We start from the raw sequence: 19597 nt of genomic DNA, 5'->3' as shown, positions 1-19597 counted from the left end.
AAATTATGACGTTTGTCATCATTTTGCCAAGTAAAAATTCAGATTGTTATTATAATATTGCCAAAATGTTAAAGTTTCCTTATAAAATTGTGGCTTTTGTGGAGTAAAATGACGACTCTTTTTTATAAAATTGGCTAAATGTTAAGCTTTTCTTGCCAAATTGCGACTGTTATTGAGTAAAATTCCAACTTTTATCGTAATATTGCACAAACGTTCAGTTTTTATTGTAACACTTTGACTTGCGTTGAGTAAAATGAGGACTTTTATTATAACCGCCAAAATTCGAAGTTTTTCTTGTGAAATTGTGACATTTTTCTTGTGAAATTCCAACTCATTTTTCACAACAAGCTTTTTTTATATTTGCATAGTATGTATATATTATTAATGTTGTAAATACACATCTTTATATATCTAGAAAGAGGTAGGCTTTTTTCTCAGGTCTCAAGATGGTAAGAAATACAAGAATGTGTGTGTGTTGTAATAAAAAATGTGTGCGTGTGTGTAAGTGTGTTTTGTGGGTCAGATCAGATACTTCCAGCTGTGTTTGAGTGACAGCTGTCTGCTGATGATTCCAGCTGCTGAGGCTATCAACTGTAATCCACACACACACACACACACACACATACACACACACACACACACACACAGTGAGTGAGTATTGAGGTCAGTCAACATGTTGTAATCTGCGATGACATCACCACAGTGACAAGTTGTCATCTTGCTGACCAACCTTTCCCGCGTCTGAATGCCCCAGTGCATGCTGGGAGTGTTTACCTCGGGGAGGGTGAGGCAGTGAGACGAGGACGTGTAGACCACGTAGGCCTCCTCCTCCTGCCCTTTGACCCCGCGCCCTCCTTTGGTGTAGCACGACACCCGCGCCGCCTTCATGGCGGCGTCCAGCTCCTCCACGCCGTAGATGCACAGCGCCGACTTGTCCGTGGACACCGACGTGGGCGCCCAGCCGGCCGCCATGGCCACGAAGAGCGCGGGCTTTCCCGAGCGCCGGCCGAGCCACGCCCCCTGGGCCAGGTTGTGGCCACCCCGGCAGAGCAGCGGCACCTCCACGTAGGAGTCGAAGTCGCGGTCGGCGACGCAGAGGCGGGCCATGTAGGTGCCGTGCTCCCTCTTGTAGCGCACGTCCCGCCGCGAGAAGAGGAAGTAGACGTGGTCGCCGATGGCCAGCGCCTTGACGAAGTGGCTGTCGTACTCCGAGTAGCTGCCGATGGTCAGCTTGCCCAGCTCGTCCTCCTGGCCGAAGGCGCGGCGAGGGAAGACCGCCGGGTAAAGACGGCGCGCCGTGATGGGCGGGATGTCGCCCAGGCCCTTGCCGGTGAAGCCCCGCCCCACCAGCATGAAACGCAGCATCGAGCCGTCGGCTCCGCCCCCCGTGGTCAGCACGATGCCCACGGTGGATACGTGGGGGTCGTTGGCGGCGACGTACTCCGTGTCCACCGGGTTGGACGACTGGTAGACCAGCTGGGAGATGTTGGACACACTCCTGCACCACAAAGTCACAACCACACCCGAGTCAGAACCACACCGGACCACGAGTGATGTGCGGACCGATACTGAAATGTCCATGCCGCCGATACCACATTTTTCTGCTCCAATATTAACTCTCAAATCCAACTATCCATACTGTTGAAAAGTATTTTGATATTTTATTATTTAAAAAAATGCTAAAAACAGATATTGTGTCAGCTTTGTATTATAGGTATATTATTATTAACTATTAGTTACAACATTTCAGATTTTTTTCATTGCATACTAATTTTTTTGCTCTTTTTTGTTAGATCTTTACTGTTTTTTTCCCCATGTAAGAATAGGATAAAAATAATAATAATACAGTTATTTAACTGCATAGTCTAAATAAATATTAATGTTCACATTTCAGTGTTTCCCATAAACTGCCAAGATACCTGTGGCGGTGGGGGCGTTGCTATGGGCGTGGCTATGGGCGTGGTCACCATGACATCATCGAGTAATTTGCGTAATTTACTACAATGATATGATTTTCTCTAAAAAGGCTCAAAAAATGTATGCTTACTAATTAATAATAACAGTTTTGTTTTAAACGTCCATCCATCCATCCATTTTACAATATAATTACAACACTTTATGTACATATTTATATACAGATTTGAACAATAAGTTATTCACTGAAATATATTTATTAATTGTGGTTCTTACAAAAAATATATCTTATAAAATATAAAAGCTAAAATGTCTCATAAAGCTCTGCCCCTTTAATTAGTGCATACTAAATAATTTAACTTTAGCCTACTACTACAACCATATTATTTACCAGCAACATAAAGTGAAACAGAGGCAGAGGTGTCCTGCCACAGTCAGTAACAAATAAACATAAAACAGTAGTGGTGGTAGATAGACACAGAGCTTCATCAAACATCTGATCCACTGAACAAAGAGCTCCAAAAATCTTGAACTTTAGACTGCCATCAGTTTTACTCCCTACACTTAACCATGTGTTTCCTACTGCCTGCAGACTTTGCACCCTTTGTTATATACACATGTTGTGTTTCTAATATAAATACATTTAATAAAGTCAAATACAAATAAGGCCACAAGAGAAGTATCCTACACTTCTCTTTTGTAAAGTAAATCTGTACAGCCGATATGGGCATCTACATCAACTATATGATTTGCCTTTTTATTTGTGGCGGACGTAATTCTTTCGTGGCGGGCCGCCACAAATAAATGAATGTGTGGGAAACACTGCATTTAACACTTTTTATTATGGTTGTTGTCATTTTTCAGATTAATTCATAAGTTAGTATTACATTATTTTTACTTCTTCTTTGCTTATATTTAAAGTATAATTTACTTTTACTTTGAAAGCTTCTAATATTTTAGATCAGGGGTGTGTAAACTTTTTCAATAAGTGCCAAATATCTTTCCATTTGGATATTTATTATTTAAAAATTGCTAAAAACAGATATTGTGTAAGCTTTGTATTATTGGTGACTAAGTATATAATTTTAAATTCTTAGTTACAACATTTCAGATTTTTAATAATTGGGGGCCATTTTGATATTTTTTTATTTTAAAAAAAAATGCTAAAAACAAATATTATATATATATATTTAAAGACACAACTTTGAGTTGTAGGTAAATTACTTTACTATTATGAATTATTAGTTTAAAAATGTTCAGCTTTTGTTCTTTGTTCTTACATTTTTACTATTGTTTTGTTTCCATGTAAGAATAGAAAAAAAAAAATTATAATAATTTGGTTGTTTATCTGCATAACCTAAATAAATATTATTATTAATGTTCAGTTACACATTAAACAGTGTTTATTATGGTTGTTGTCATTTTTCAAATTAATTCATAAGTTAGTATTATTTTATTTCTACTAACTAAACGTTGTTTATATTTGAAGTATATTTTACTTTTATTTTGAAAGCTTTTAATGTTTCCGAGTTTTTTTCATTCCATACTAATTTTTTTGGTCTTTTTTCTGACATTTTACAGTTTTTTCTCCATGTAAGAGTAGAAAAAAAATAATAATAATAGGGTTATTTATCTGTATAATCTAAATAAATATTAATATTAATTTTCAGTTACACATTTAACAGTGTTTATTATGGTTGTTGTCATTTTTCAAATTGATTCATAAGTTAGTATTATTTTATTTTTGCTAACTAAACTTTGTTTATATTTGAAGTATATTTTACTTTTATTTTGAAAGCTTCTAACATTTCCGAGTTTTTTTCATTGCATACTAATTTTTTTGCTCTTTTTTCTGAAATTTTTACAGTTTTTCCCCCATGTAAGAGTAGACTTTTTTTTAATAATAATAGGGTTATTTATCTGCATAATCTAAATAAATATTAATATTAATGTTCAGTTACACATTTAACAGTGTTTATTATGGTTGTTGTAATTTTTTTAAATTAATTCCTAAGTTAGTATTATTTTATTTTTACTAACTAAACTTGGTTTATATTTTAAGTATATTTTATATTTTGAAAGCCTGAGGGCCAAATATTGAAAAGTCAAGTATGGGGCACCCATTCTGATATCTCTGTATTTAAAACAAAATGCTAAAAACAGATATTATATATATTTAAAGACAAAACTTTGAGTTATAGGTAAATTAGTTTATTAATAATAATTATTACTTTAAAAATGTTCAGCTTTTGTTATTTTTTTCCTAAATTTTTACTATTTTTTATTATTAACATTCAGTTACACATTTAACACTGTTTATTATGGTTGTTGTCATTTCTCTAATTAATTAATCAGTTAGTATTATTTTATTTTTACTAACTAAACTTTGTTTATATTTGAAGTATATTTTACTTTTATTTTGAAAGCTTCTAATATTTCCGAGTTTTTTTCATTGCATACTAATTATTTTGCTCTTTTTTCGGACATTTTTACCGTTTTTTCCCCATGTAAGAGTATACTTTAAAAAAAATAATAGGGTTCTTTATCTGCATAATCTAAATAAATATTAATATTAATGTTCATTTACACATTTAATACTGTTTATTATGGTTGATGTAATTTTTAAATTAATTCATAAGTTAGTATTATTTTATTTTTACTAACTAAACTTTGTCTATATTTTAAGTATATTTTATATTTTGAAAGCTTCTAATTGTTTAGAATAGGGGTGTCTAAACTTTTTCCAAAAAGGGCCGCATACTGAAAAGTCAAATATGTGACGGCCATTTTGATATTTTTAATATTTTTTTAAAGACAACACAGCCCTTTGAGACACTTGTGATTTAGGGCTATATAAATAAACATTGATTGATTGATTGATTGATTGAACTTTGTGTTATAGGTGAATGAGTGAATATTATTAACCATTAGTATAAAATGTTCAGATTGTTCTCATTACATTCCAATTCTTTGCTCTTTTTTAAAAAATGCTAGAAAAATATGTTAAAGGGACAAGCTGTAGAAAATGGATGGATGTTAATATTTAATTTGAGCAAGCACGCCAGGTATCGGTATCGGATTGTACAGACAATCAGCGGTATCGCACATCACCAGAGGCCACGCCCACTTACCTCTTTTCACAGATGCCCTGGTAGAGCGAGCCGCAGACGATGACGCTGCCGGGCTCCGCCCCCGGCCCCGCCTCCAGCAGCAGCAGCTTGTTGTGGTTGTGGGTGGGCCTGGCCGAGGGGCAGTGGGCGGGTATGATGGGGGGCAGGCAGTCGGGGGAGTCCAGGTGGGGGCCCGTCTTCACCTGGAACACGGGCTCCAGGTCCGAGGTCAGCTGGTACAGGTGGTCCACCCCGCCCACGTACACCCACCCGGACTGGGGGTCCAGCAGCAGGTGGCGGAGGGGGGCGCCGCGCAGGCTCACCCAGCGCACCGAGGAGTCCGAGGGCAGGAGGAAGAGGAGGAGGAGGAGGAGAGACGGGGGGGTCCAGGAGGCCAACATGGCGGCTCCTCCTCACCTGCCGGGGAGAGACCACACCTGTTTGATTGACAGGCACGTACAAATCTGCTTTTTTCTTTGGCTTTTGGGGTCCACAGTTTGACCAATTCTATCTAGATATTTGGAAAAAGGAAAATAACAATTGTGTCCTATATTCCAAGTACACAGTGTTACTGTTCAAACTGTGTGGCTAACAAGATTAAAAAAGATGTAAATATTATCATTATATATTAAATATAATTTATGTTTTCCTTAGATCACGTTAAATGACATTAGATCAGATGCATCATGTAGACCAGTGTTTTTCAACCACTGTGCCGCGGCCGTGAGATACAGTCTGGTGTGCCGTGGGAGATGATCTCATTTCACCTATTTGGGTTAAAAATAGGGATGTCCGAAAATGGCTTTTTGCCGATATCCGATATTCTGATATTGTCCAACTCTTTAATTACCGATACCGATATCAAGCGATACCGATATCAACAGTTGTGGAATGAACACATTATTATGCCTAATTTGGACAACCAGGTATGGTTAAAAAATAATAAAATAAAAGATAAATAAATTAAAAACATTTTCTTGAATAAAAAAGAAAGTAAAACAATATAAAAACAGTTACATAGAAACTAGTAATGAATGAAAATGAGTCAAATTAACTGTTAAAGGTTAGTACTATTAGTGGACCAGCAGCACGCACAATCATGTGTGCTTACGGACTGTATCCCTTGCAGACTGTATTGATATATATTGATATATAATGTAGGAACCAGAATATTAATAACAGAAAGAAACAACCCTTTTGTGTGAATGAGTGTAAATGGGGGAGGGAGTTTTTTTGGGTTGGTGCACTAATTGTAAGTGTATCTTGTGTTTTTTATGTTGACTTAATAAAAAAAAAAAAAATTATAATTAAAAAAAAACATACCGATAATAAAAAAACCGATACCGATAATTTCCGATATTACATTTTAAAGCATTTATCGGCCGATATTATCGGACATCTATAGTTAAAAATATTTTTTGCAAACCAGTAATTATAGTCTGCAAATGATGTGTTGTTGTTGACTGTCGGTGCTGTCTAGATTTCGGCAGAGTAACCGTGTAATACTCTTCCATATCAGTAGGTGGCAGCCGGTAGCTAATTGCTTTGTAGATGTCGGAAACAGCGGGAGGCAGAGTGCAGGTAAAAAGGTATCTAATGCTTAAACCATAAATAAACAAAAGGTGAGCGCCCCTAAGAAAAGGCATTGAAGCTTAGGGAAGGCTATGCAGAACAAAACTAAAACTGAACTGGCTACAAAGTCAACAAAAACAGAATGCTGGACGACAGCAAAGACTTACTGTGGAGCAAATGTACATCCGCACATAAATGATAAATAATGATAAATGGGTTATACTTGTATAGCGCTTTTCTACCTTCAAGGTACTCAAAGCGCTTTGACAGTATTTCCACATTCACCCATTCACACACACATTCACACACTGATGGCTTGAGCTGCCATGCAAGGCGCTAACCAGCAGCCATCAGGAGCAAGGGTGAAGTGTCTTGCCCAAGGACACAACGGACGTGACTAGGAAGGTTGAAGGTGGGGATTGAACCCCAGTAACCAGCAACACTCCGATTGCTGACACGGCCACTCTACCAACTTCGCCACGCCGTCCCTATCATGACATGACAATCAACAATGTCCACACAAAGAAGGATAAAAACAACTGAAATATTCTCGATTGCTAAAACAAAGTAGATGCAGGAAATATCGCTAAAAAGGAAGACATGAAACTGCTACAGGAAAATATCCCCCCAAAAAAGAAAAAGCCACCAAAATAGGGGCGCAAGACAAGAAGTAAAACATTACACTCAGGAAAACAGCAAAAAAGTCCAAATAAGTCGTTACAGTACACCTACTTTGAGACAAGAGCTATAGTGATGCATGGTTGGTTATGGTTTAAAGCAGGGGTCGGCAACCCAAAATGTTGAAAGAGCCATATTGGACCAAAAATACTAAAACAAATCTGTCTGGAGCCGCAAAAAATTAAAAGCCATCTTACATATAGTGTGTCAAGAGATATACATTGAATTAAGAGGACTTAAATGAAACTAAATGAGCTCAAATATAGCTACAAATGAGGCATAATGATGCAATATGTACATATAGCTAGCCTAAATAGCATGTTAGCATCGCTTAGCTTGCAGTCATGCAGTGACCAAATATGTCCGATTTAGCACTCCACACAAGTCAATAACGTCAACAAAACTCACCTTTGTGCATTCACGCACAACGTTAAAAGTTTGGTGGACAAAATGAGACAGAAAAAGAAGTGGCATAAAACACGTCCTAGAAAGGCGGAGAAAGTTATACATGTAAAGAAACTACGATGAGTTCAAGGACCGCCAAAATTAGTAGGACAAAACGGCGCTCGCCAAATACTCGAATCAGTGAAGCATGTTTAATACAAACAGTGTGCTTTATAACAATTAGGGAGGTTTGTGTCATGTTTGTCCTCATACAGAAACCATATTAACACAAAAAATATATATTTTTTCCCCTCATCTTTTTCCATTTTTCATACATTTTTGAAAAAGCTCAGGAGAGCCACTAGGGCGGCGCTAAAGAGCCGCATGCGGGTTGCCGACCCCCGCCCTAGTCATATCCAACAATTGCGACTTTTTACTGTCAACTGAGTTTCGTTTTTTATTGATTTCTGCTAGTGGTGTGCCGCCGGATTTTTTTCAACGCAAAAAAAATGGCTCAAAAAAGGTTGAAAAACACTGATGTAGACCATCATTTTTTAACACAATCGTTAGCATTGTAATGTTAGCATGCTAGCTTTTTTCGGGGCAAACGTTGCAGCTGTACACCTCAGCGTCAAATATTTTGTTACTTGACGTTACGTTAATATGCCAGTTAACTTCATAGGTATTAAAAGTGTGAATCTTTGGGCACCTAACGATCCAATCCGATTCCTGGGGTGACAATTAGATTCTGAATCGATTCTCGATGCAAACGGAGTCTCGCCATGTGCTATTTGGTATAATAATTACAAACCCCAAAAGCAGTGAAGTTGTCACGTTGTGTAAATGGTAAATAAAAACAGAATACAATGATTTGCAAATCCTTTTTAACTTATATTCAATTGAATAGACTGCAAAGACAAGATACTTAATGTTCACACTTAGAAACGGTGTTATTTTTTGCAAATATTACCTCATTTGGAATTTAATGCCGGCAACATGTTTCCAAAAAAGCTGGCACGAGTGGCAAAAAAGACTGAGAGAGTTGAGGAATGCAAACACTTATTTGGAACATCCCACAGGTGAACAGGCTAATTGGGAACAGGTGGGTGCCATGATTGGGTATAAAAGCAGCTTCCATGAAATGCTCAGTCATTCACAAACAAGGATGGGGCGAGGGTCACCACTTTGTCAACAAATGCCTGAGCAAATTGTTTCAGAACAACATTTCTCAACCAGCTATTGCAAGGAATTTAAGGATTTCACCATCTACGCTCCGTAATATCATCAAAAGGTTCAGAGAATCTGGAGAAATCACTGCACGTAAGCCATGATATTACAGACCTTGGATCCCTCAGGTGCTACTGCACCAAAAAGCGACGTCGGTGTGTAAAGGATATCACCACATGGGCTCAGGAACACTTCAGAAAACCACTGTCGGTAACTACAGTTGGTCGCTACATCTGCAAGTGCAAGTTTAAACTCTACTATGCAAAGAGACAGCCATTTATCAACAACACCCAGAAACGCTTCGCTGGGCCTGAGCTCATCTAAGATGGACTGATGCAAAGTGGAAAAGTGTTCTGTGGTCTGACGAGTCCACATTTCAAATTGTTTTTGGAAACTGTGGACGTCGTGTCCTCCGGACCAAAGAGGAAAAGAACCATCCGTATTGTTCTAGGCGCAAAGTGTAAAAGCCAGCATCTGTGATGGTATGGGGGTGTATTAGTGCCCAAGACATGGGTAACTTACACATCTGTGAAGGCAACATTAATGCTGAAAGGTACATACAGGTTTTGGAGCAACATATGTTACCATCCAAGCAACATTACCATGGACGCCCCTGCTTATTTCAGCAAGACAATGCCAAGGCACGTGTTACATCAACGTGGCTTCGTAGTAAAAGAGTGCGGGTACTAGACTGGCCTGCCTGTAGTCCAGACCTGTCTCCCATTGAAAATGTGTGGTGCATTATGAAGCCTAAAATAGCACAACGGAGACCCCCGGACTGTTGAACAACTTAAGCTGTACATCAAGCAAGAATGGGAAATAATTCCACCTGAGAAGCTTCAAAAATGTGTCTCCTCAGTTCCCAAACGTTTACTGAGTGTTGTTAAAAGGAAAGGCCATGTAACACAGTGGTAAAAATGCCCCTGTGACAACTTGTTTGCAATAATTATTTGCAAAAAAAATCAGGTTTCTCAGTGTGAACATGAAATATCTTGTCTTTGCAGTCTATTCAATTGAATATAAGTTGAAAATGATTTGCAAATCATTGTATTCTGTTTTTGTTTACCATTTACACAACGTGACAACTTCACTGCTTTTGGGGTTTGTATAATTATAGTAATAGGTTAGAATTGTATTTATTTTTTAAAGTTTTTTGAACATTTTGAATTGATTTAGAAGAATCGCAATTCGGATGTGAATCGATTTTTTTGTGCACCCCAAATAACTATTCATACCAGAGTAACATGTTGGTATGCTAACGCTACTATGCTAGCATTTTTAACACATTTTTTAGGTATACTTCGCAAAGTACTATATGTTGGCACAGTATTTCAACATGCTAACATTGGTATGTCATTTTTTTTTTTTTTTTACTAATTTAACTGGTAGCAGTGTCGTATATTTTGGTATTTTACTAATGCTAACCGTAAGTATGCTATTGTTAGCATAGTACTGCTGACATGCTAACTTTTTTAGCTAATTTAACAGATATACACCTAAGTGTCAAATTTTGGGGTATTTTACTAACGCTAACTGCAAGTATGCTATTGTTAGCATAGTACTGCTGACATGCTAACTTTTTTAGCTAATTTAGCAGGTATACCCATCAGTGTCGTATATTTGGGTATTTTAATAATGCTAAGTGCATGTATGCTATTGTTAGCATAGTACTGCTGCCATGTTAACTTTTTTAGCTAATTTAGCAGATATACACCTCAGTGTCGGATATTTGGGTATTTTACTAACGCTAACTGTAAGTATGCTATTGTTAGCATAGTACAGCTGACATGCTAACTTTTTTAGCTAATTTAGCAGGTGTACACCTCAGTGTCGTATATTTGGGTATTTTACTAACGCTAACTGTAAGTATGCTATTGTTAGCATAGTACTGCTGACATGCTAACTTTTTTAGCTAATTTAGCAGGTGTACACCTCAGTGTCGTATATTTGGGTATTTTAATAATGCTAACTGCATGTATGCTATTGTTAGCATAGTACTGCTGCCATGTTAACTTTGTTTAGCTAATTTAGCAGATATACACCGAAGTGTCAAATTTTGGGGTATTTTACTAACGCTAACTGCAAGTATGCTATTGTTAGCATAGTACTGCTGACATGTTAACTTTTTTAGCTAATTTAGCAAGTATACATCTCAGTGTCGTATATTTTGGTATTTTAATAATGCTAACTGTAAGTATGCTATTGTTAGCATAGTACTGCTGACATGCTAACCTTTTTAGCTAATTTAGCAGGTATACCCATCAGTGCGGATATTTGGGTATTTTACTAACGCTAACTGTAAGTATGCTATTGTTAGCATAGTACTGCTGACATGTTAACTTTTTTAGCTAATTTAGCAGATATACACCTCAGTGTCGGATATTTGGGTATTTTACTAACGCTAACTGTAAGTATGCTATTGTTAGCATATTACTGCTGACATGCTAACTTTTTTAGCTAATTTAGCAGGTGTACACCTCAGTATCGTATATTTGGGTATTTTAATAATGCTAACTGCATGTATGCTATTGTTAACATAGTACTGCTGCCATGTTAACTTTTTTAGCTAATTTAGCAGATATACACCGAAGTGTCAAATTTTGGGGTATTTTACTAACGCTAACTGCAAGTATGCTATTGTTAGCATAGTACTGCTGACATGCTAACTTTTTTAGCTCATTTAGCAAGTATACATCTCAGTGTCGTATATTTGGGTATTTTAATAATGCTAGCTGTAAGTATGCTATTGTTAGCATAGTACTGCTGACATGCTAACCTTTTTAGCCAATTTAGCAGATATACACCTCAGTGTCGTATATTTGGGTATTTTAATAACGCTAACTGTAAGTATGCTATTGTTAGCACAGTACAGCTGACATGCTAACTTTTTTAGCTTATTTTGACGCTATCTGGACAGCGAGCTAGCTGTTAGCATCTCAATTCGGCTTTGGCCCTTCCGCATTCGCACGAAACTTCTCCTGAAATGGCATTTCCTATAGTTCTTGGGATAAAAAATCTACGTAATGTACTGGTTCTGAAGTTGACAACAACCAAAATGGCCTTCGTGGAAAACGTTTGTCCCCCCCCTGATGTAGACATAATAGACTCAAAGTGAGACCTCATCGGACGCTGGGAGCGTCCTTGAGACGGTCAGGGCGGGGGCCGTAAATACACGCTGCTAGCATGCAAAGAGGTAGCAGCCTGCAGGGGGCGCTGACCTTGTATTCAAATATCAAAAAGCTTTGATACAAAAACTCCATTCATTGGCATCTCCAACCCCCCCCCCCCCACCGGCCGCTGGCCCCCCCGCTGTGCGAGGAACGAGCGCTCGCTGCTGAACTGGCCCCGGTGCATGCTGGGATACGCTGGGGCCTCGGGCGCACGCACGCACGCACGCACACACACACACACACACACACACACACACACACACACACACACACACACACACACGCACGCACACACACACAGGCTGCGGAACACATTTCCATGGCGACTCACTTCTATGATAATAAGGAAGTCATCAATAATTCATGGCGAGGAGACTTGAAGGTTGTCAGGAAGTGAAGTTGGACAGCAAAGTCTTTGCACTTGATGGGCTCGCAATTATTTTATTTAGTTTTCACGCCCCCCTTAAAATGTACGTTTATTTTGTTATCTGTATGTGTCAAGATAGTTATTTAGTAACTCTACAGATCTTATTTTATTTGATTTGATTTCATGCATCAAAGGGGCAGTTTGGATGCAGCCCACAGTTACATTTTTATACCAGACTAAAAACTTTTCACACCCCCCCACCGTGAAGTGAATGTTTATTTTTCTAATGTATCTGTATGTGTCAACATATAGGCTATTATTTCTCACGCCCCCCCCTAAAGTGAATGTTTATTGATCTGTCTGATATGTGTCAACATATAGGCTATTATTTCTCACGCCCCCTCCTGACGCGAATGTTTATTGCGTTAGCTATCTGTACGTGTCAACAAAAAGGCTATTATTTCTCACCCCCCCCCCCCTGAAGTGAATGTTGTTTGATCTATTTGTATCTGTCAACATATAGGCTATTATTTCTCACGCCCCCCCTGAAGTGAATGTTTATTTAGCTATCTGTATGTGTCAACATATAGGCTATTATTTCTCACGCCCCCCCTGAAGTGAATGTTTATGGATCTGTCTGATATGTGTCAACATATAGGCTATTATTTCTCACGCCCCCCCTGAAGTGAATGTTTATTGATCTGTCTGATATGTGTCAACATATAGGCTATAATTTCTCACGCCCCCCCCTGAAGTGAATTGTGTTATCTATCTGTATGTGTCAACATATACGCCATAACCTCACATGCTCACAGTAAAATTTTAGGGAACAAAAAAACTTTTCACGCCCCCCCCTGAAGTGAATGTTTATTGTGTTATCTATATGTATGTGTCAACACATAGGCTATTATTTCTCACGCCCCCCCTGAAGCAAATTTTTATTGTGTTATCTATCTGTATGTGTCAACATATAGGCTGTTATTCCTCACGCCACCCCCTGAAGTGAATGTTTATTCAGCTATCTGATGTGTCAACATATAGGCTATTATTTCTCACGCCCCCCCTGAAGTGAATGTTTATGGATCTGTCTGATATGTGTCAACATATAGTCTATTATTTCTCACTCCCCCCCTGAAGTGAATGTTTATTTAGCTATCTGTATGTGTCAACATATAAGCTATTATTTCTCACGCCCCCCTGAAGTGAATGTTTATGGATCTGTCTGATATGTGTCAACATATGGGCTATAATTTCTCACGCCCCCCCCCCCAAAGTGAATGTTTAGTGTGTTATCTATCTGTATGTGTCAACATATAGGCTATTATTTCTCACGCCCCCTCCTGAAGTGAATGTTTATTGATTTGGCTGATATGTGTCAACATATAGGCTATTATTTCTCACGCCTCCTACTGAAGTGAATGTTTATTGATCTGGCTGATATGTGTCAACATATAGGCTATAATTTCTCACGCCCCCCCCCCTGAAGTGAATTGTGTTATCTATCTGTATGTGTCAACATATACGCCATAACCTCACATGCTCACAGTAAAATTTTAGGGAACAAAAAAACTTTTCACGCCCCCCCCTGAAGTGAATGTTTATTGTGTTATCTATATGTATGTGTCAACACATAGGCTATTATTTCTCACGCCCCCCCTGAAGCAAATTTTTATTGTGTTATCTATCTGTATGTGTCAACATATAGGCTGTTATTCCTCACGCCCCCCCCCTGAAGTTAATGTTTATTTAGCTATCTGATGTGTCAACATATAGGCTATTATTTCTCACGCCCCCCCTGAAGTGAATGTTTATGGATCTGTCTGATATGTGTCAACATATAGGCTATTATTTCTCACTCCCCCCCCTGAAGTGAATGTTTATTTAGCTATCTGTATGTGTCAACATATAGGCTATTATTTCTCACGCCCCCCTGAAGTGAATGTTTATGGATCTGTCTGATATGTGTCAACATATGGGCTATAATTTCTCACGCCCCCCCCCCAAAGTGAATGTTTATTGTGTTATCTGTCTGTATGTGTCAACATATAAGTTATTATTTCTCACGCCCCCTCCTGAAGTGAATGTTTATTGATCTGTCTGATATGTGTCAACATATAGGCTATTATTTCTCACGCCCCCCCTGAAGTGAATGTTGATTGATCTGTCTGATATGTGTCAACATATAGGCTATTATTTCTCACGCCCCCCCTGAAGTGAATTGTGTTATCTATCTGTATGTGTCAACATATACGCCATTACCTCTCATGCTCACAGTAAAATTTTAGGGAACAAAAAAACTTTTCACGCCCCCCCCTGAAGTGAATGTTTATTGTGTTATCTATATGTATGTGTCAACATATAGGCTATTATTTCTCACGCCCGCCCTGAAGCAAATTTTTATTGTGTTATCTATCTGTATGTGTCAACATATAGGCTGTTATTCCTCACGCCCCCCCTGAAGTGAATGTTTATTTAGCTATCTGATGTGTCAACATATAGGCTATTATTTCTCACGCCCCCCCCCTGAAGTGAATGTTTAGTCTTATCTATCTATATGTGTCAACATATAGGCTAATATGTCTCCGGGCCCTCCTGAAGTGAATGTTTATTGTGTTATCTATCTGTATGTGTCAACATATAGGCTGTTATTTCTCACGCCCCCCTGAAGTGAATGTTTAGTCTTATCTATCTGTACGTGTCAACATATAGGCTGTTATTTCTCACGCCCCCCCTGAAGTGAATGTTTAGTCTTATCTATCTATATGTGTCAACATATAGGCTAATATGTCTCCCGCCCCTCCTGAAGTGAATGTTTATTGTGTTATCTATCTGTATGTGTCAACATATAGGCTATTATTTCTCACGCCCCCCCTGAAGTGAATGTTTAGTCTAATCTATCCGTATGTGTCAACATATAGGCTAATATTTCTCCCGCCCCTCCTGAAGTGAATGTTTGTGTTATCTATCTGTACGTGTCAACATATAGGCTATTATTTCTCACGCCCCCCCCTGAAGTGAATGTTTAGTCTAATCTATCCGTACGTGTCAAGATATAGGCTATTATTTCTCACGCCCCCCCTGAAGTGAATGTTGATTGATCTGTCTGATATGTGTCAACATATAGGCTATTATTTCTCACGCCCCCCCTGAAGTGAATTGTGTTATCTATCTGTATGTGTCAACATATACGCCATTACCTCTCATGCTCACAGTAAAATTTTAGGGAACAAAAAAACTTTTCACGCCCCCCCCACCCCTGAAGTGAATGTTTATTGTGTTATCTATATGTATGTGTCAACATATAGGCTGTTATTTCTCACGCCCCCCCCCCTGAAGTGAATGTTTAGTCTTATCTATCTATATGTGTCAACATATAGGCTAATATGTCTCCCGCCCCTCCTGAAGTGAATGTTTATTGTGTTATCTATCTGTATGTGTCAACATATAGGCTATTATTTCTCACGCCCCCCCTGAAGTGAATGTTTAGTCTTATCTATATGTATGTGTCAACGTATAGGCTATTATTTCTCACGCCCCCCCTGAAGTGAATGTTTAGTCTTATCTATCTATATGTGTTAGCATATAGGCTGTTATTTCTCACGCCCCCCACACACACTGGATTAAAGAGTGATTCATGTCTTTGCATATAAAATCCACTATAACTTCAATCATGTGGAACCCCTAAAGGACTCCAGAACTTTTAAGGACTTATTCTAGAACTCTCTGAAGACTGTCCAGGGCTTCCTCCTCAGGGGCCAGTTCATGACTTCTCCTGCAGTCCCCAGAGACTGTCCACACCGTCCTCAAGGACTACTATAATCCTCGACAAGGACCCGTCAAGGACCAGGCTAACCACCTTCCCACCGACCCCCCCACCCCTGAGGGCCAGTTGAGGTCCAAAAAGGACTTCCCAATGAACCCCCAGGACCTCCTGAAGAACACCCAGAACACGGTCTTCCCCCCGGGGAACACAGAGCATTATGGGACATCAAAGTTGGCGCCTCTGGGCCCAGGGACCACGCTGGGGGCCTGGACAAGAACTGCACCACCAGGGTCCAGGCGTAAAAAAGAAGATCTTGTGATATAGATCGATTAAAAAAAAAAGAAAAAAAAGAGGAGCGCGCTGTGATTGGTTGTTGTTCGCAGCATCAGGTCACTTTCACACCGCGCCCCCAATTGCATCCTGCACTGGTAACCATGGCAACAGCCAGGAAGATGCTCGGGGTGAAAAACTCCCCGCCTGTTTGGGAACATTCAAATATTCTGCACTTTACTTTGTTAAACCGCAGCGTTTGTTTCGACATCAGTCCTCTTTTGTTTCTTCGCACGCCCCCCCTGCCCCCCACCGTCCACGCCCCCTCCTCCCCCGCCTCCTCCGTGTTCCTTTACTCTTGGGGGCTCTCACCCCCTCCTTCTCCGCTCTCTATGTAAATGTGTTCGACATGTCGAGGTGATATTAGACGCTGTCTTACCTCAGGCACGCACGCACGCACACACACACACACGCACACACACACACACACGCACACACACGCACACACACACACACACACACACACACACACACACATTCTTTTATTTGTTACCTTCTTGAGACCGGAAAAAAAAGCCTACCTCTTTAGGACCACCCTTTCTAGATATATAAAGATGTGTATTTACAACATAAATAATATATACATACTATGCAGATATAAAAAAGCTTGTTGCGAAAAATGAGTTGGAATTTCACCAGAAAAAGGTCACAATTTCACTAGGAAAACTTAGAATTTTGGCAGTACTATAATAAAAGTCATAATTTTACAAGAAAAACTGAACAGTTGAGCAATATTATGATGAAAGTTGGAATTTTACTCGGTAACAGTCGCAATTTTACAAGAAAAGCTCAAAATGGTGTAAGTTTTAATGAAAAGAGTCAAATTTTACTCGACAAAAGTCCCAATTTTATAAGAAAACTTTAAAATTTTGGCAATATTATAATAATAATCGGAATTTTGCTTGGCAAAAAGATGACAAAAGTCATCATTTTACTCAAAAAAAAAAGTCACTGTTTTACAACAACAACAAAAAAATGGCCAGTATTGTGGTGAAGCTCAGGATTTTAAATGACAAATGTCACCATTTTGCATTAAAAAGTAATCATTTTGCATAAAAAAGTAATAATTTTACGAGAAAATATTGCAATATTACAGAAACAGAAAGAATATGAGAAATAGTACTTTATTTTATAAGAAAAAAGTCAACGCATTGCGAGAAAAAGACTGCTTTTAGTTATTTTTTAAAATTTAATCTTCATTATTTACTTCAAGTTATTACAGTATGCCTCTATATACATATTTATTTATTTATTTTTTATTAATTTTGGCCAAAGGTGCGCATTTCAATTTCTTGTTATTTCATGTTTCATATTATTGTTATTTCATATGTTGACCAGAGGGGGCGCACTTCAATTTTTTTTACAAACACTTGTTATTTCATATGTTGACCAGAGGGGGAGCACTTTTAAAAGCGACACACAGTCAATGTGAAAAATCCCTCCTTTTTGGGACCACCCTCATTTTGATAGATGTCACCACCAGGGGTGCTAATGAGACATTCTCTATTAGATGCAATGTTATTGGGACCATGATTTATGTCATCACTTGTTCACACCTCCTCATATGGAAGATACTTTTCCTTCTTGATGTCTCAAAAAGGGTATAAATACAAGAACACACACACACACACACACACACACACACACACACACACACACACACACACACACACACACACACACACACACACACACACACACACACACACACACACACACACACACGTCACGGTCCTTTTAGTCCCCGTCTTCAAAGAGTTGACACACACTTCTTGCAAGCGTGTGTGTGTGTGTGTGTGTGTACGGTGAAGGACTTCCACATCAGCGTGTTCTACTTTGTGCCGAGGGATCCAAAAAAAAAAAAAAAACCAGCGTGACGTCACGGCCAACAAACTACGTACACGAAACGCACTCGTCGCAGATGGCGCGCTGTGCGTAGGGACCCGCGATCTGTTGGGGACGGGGGCCCCGTTTTGCGTGAAGAAAGGCAAGTAAAACGTCAATTAACGGATGACGGCGCGCTTCATAGGAAGTTATACCGTAAAAGTATTCCCAGCCCCTTCCTGCTCCGTCACTGATAAAAAAATATAATGCCAAATTTCCCAAGCACCTGTGGTGCCACGTAAGGCAACTATACCAAGGGTGTAGAAAAAATAAATATATATATACAGGTATATATACATACACACATATATATATGTATGTATGTATGTATGTATGTATGTATTTATGTATGTATATATATATATATATATATATATATATATGTATGTATGTATGTGTGTATGTATATATATATGTATATATATATATATAAAATATATATGTATGTATGTATGTATGTGTGTATGTATATATATATATATATAAAATATATATATATGTACATATATATATACAAATATATGTATATATATATATGCATACATATATATATATATATATGTACATATATATATACAAATATATGTATATATATATGCATACATATATATATATATATATATATATATGTATATATATATGTACATATATATATATATATATATATATATATATATATATATATATGCGTGTGTATATATATATATATGTGTGTATATATATATATATATATATATATGTACATATATATATATATATATATATATATATATATATATATATGTGTGTGTGTGTATATATATATATGTGTGTATATATATATATATATATATATATATATATATATATATATATATATATATATATATATATATATATATATATATATATATATATATATATATATATATATATATATATATACAGACACCGTTTGGAAACAATTAGGGTATGTAAATAAACATTTACAGAATATTTGTGTGTAAATAACTAATTTCACAACAAGTATATATCTGCGGCTTATAGTCCGGTGCGACTAATATAAAGACTTTCTTATTTATTTATCTACAATTTAGTGGGTGAGGTGAGCTCTATATGCACTCTTACTTGCTATAAGAATGTTAATAGAATAATTTTAAAATGTGTTAGCTAATTCCTTGTTCTCCAGTGATAAACCTACTTTATTTGACGCCATGAA

At 37.8% G+C, this 19597-nt stretch overlaps 1 protein-coding gene across 3 annotated transcripts in view; it reads right to left on the bottom strand.

Annotated features, from left to right (window-relative positions):
- Positions 1 to 19597, bottom strand: part of plxnb3 (plexin B3) — a 135334-nt gene that overhangs the window by 57999 nt on the left and 57738 nt on the right. For all 3 annotated transcript variants that reach the window (XM_062052640.1, XM_062052641.1, XM_062052643.1), the window contains exons 2-3: positions 5046 to 5441; positions 775 to 1498 (exon numbers count right to left, since the gene is read on the bottom strand). In XM_062052640.1, coding sequence (XP_061908624.1) covers positions 775 to 1498; positions 5046 to 5425 — 1104 coding nt within the window. In that variant the 5' untranslated portion in view covers positions 5426 to 5441. The remainder of the gene's footprint in view (positions 1 to 774; positions 1499 to 5045; positions 5442 to 19597) is intronic.

The sequence above is a fragment of the Entelurus aequoreus genome, linkage group LG07 (assembly GCF_033978785.1).
Source record: "Entelurus aequoreus isolate RoL-2023_Sb linkage group LG07, RoL_Eaeq_v1.1, whole genome shotgun sequence".
Classification (NCBI taxonomy): Eukaryota; Metazoa; Chordata; class Actinopteri; order Syngnathiformes; family Syngnathidae; genus Entelurus; species Entelurus aequoreus.
Note: the sequence above shows the minus strand (reverse complement) of the source record. Positions and strands in the feature narration are given on the sequence as shown.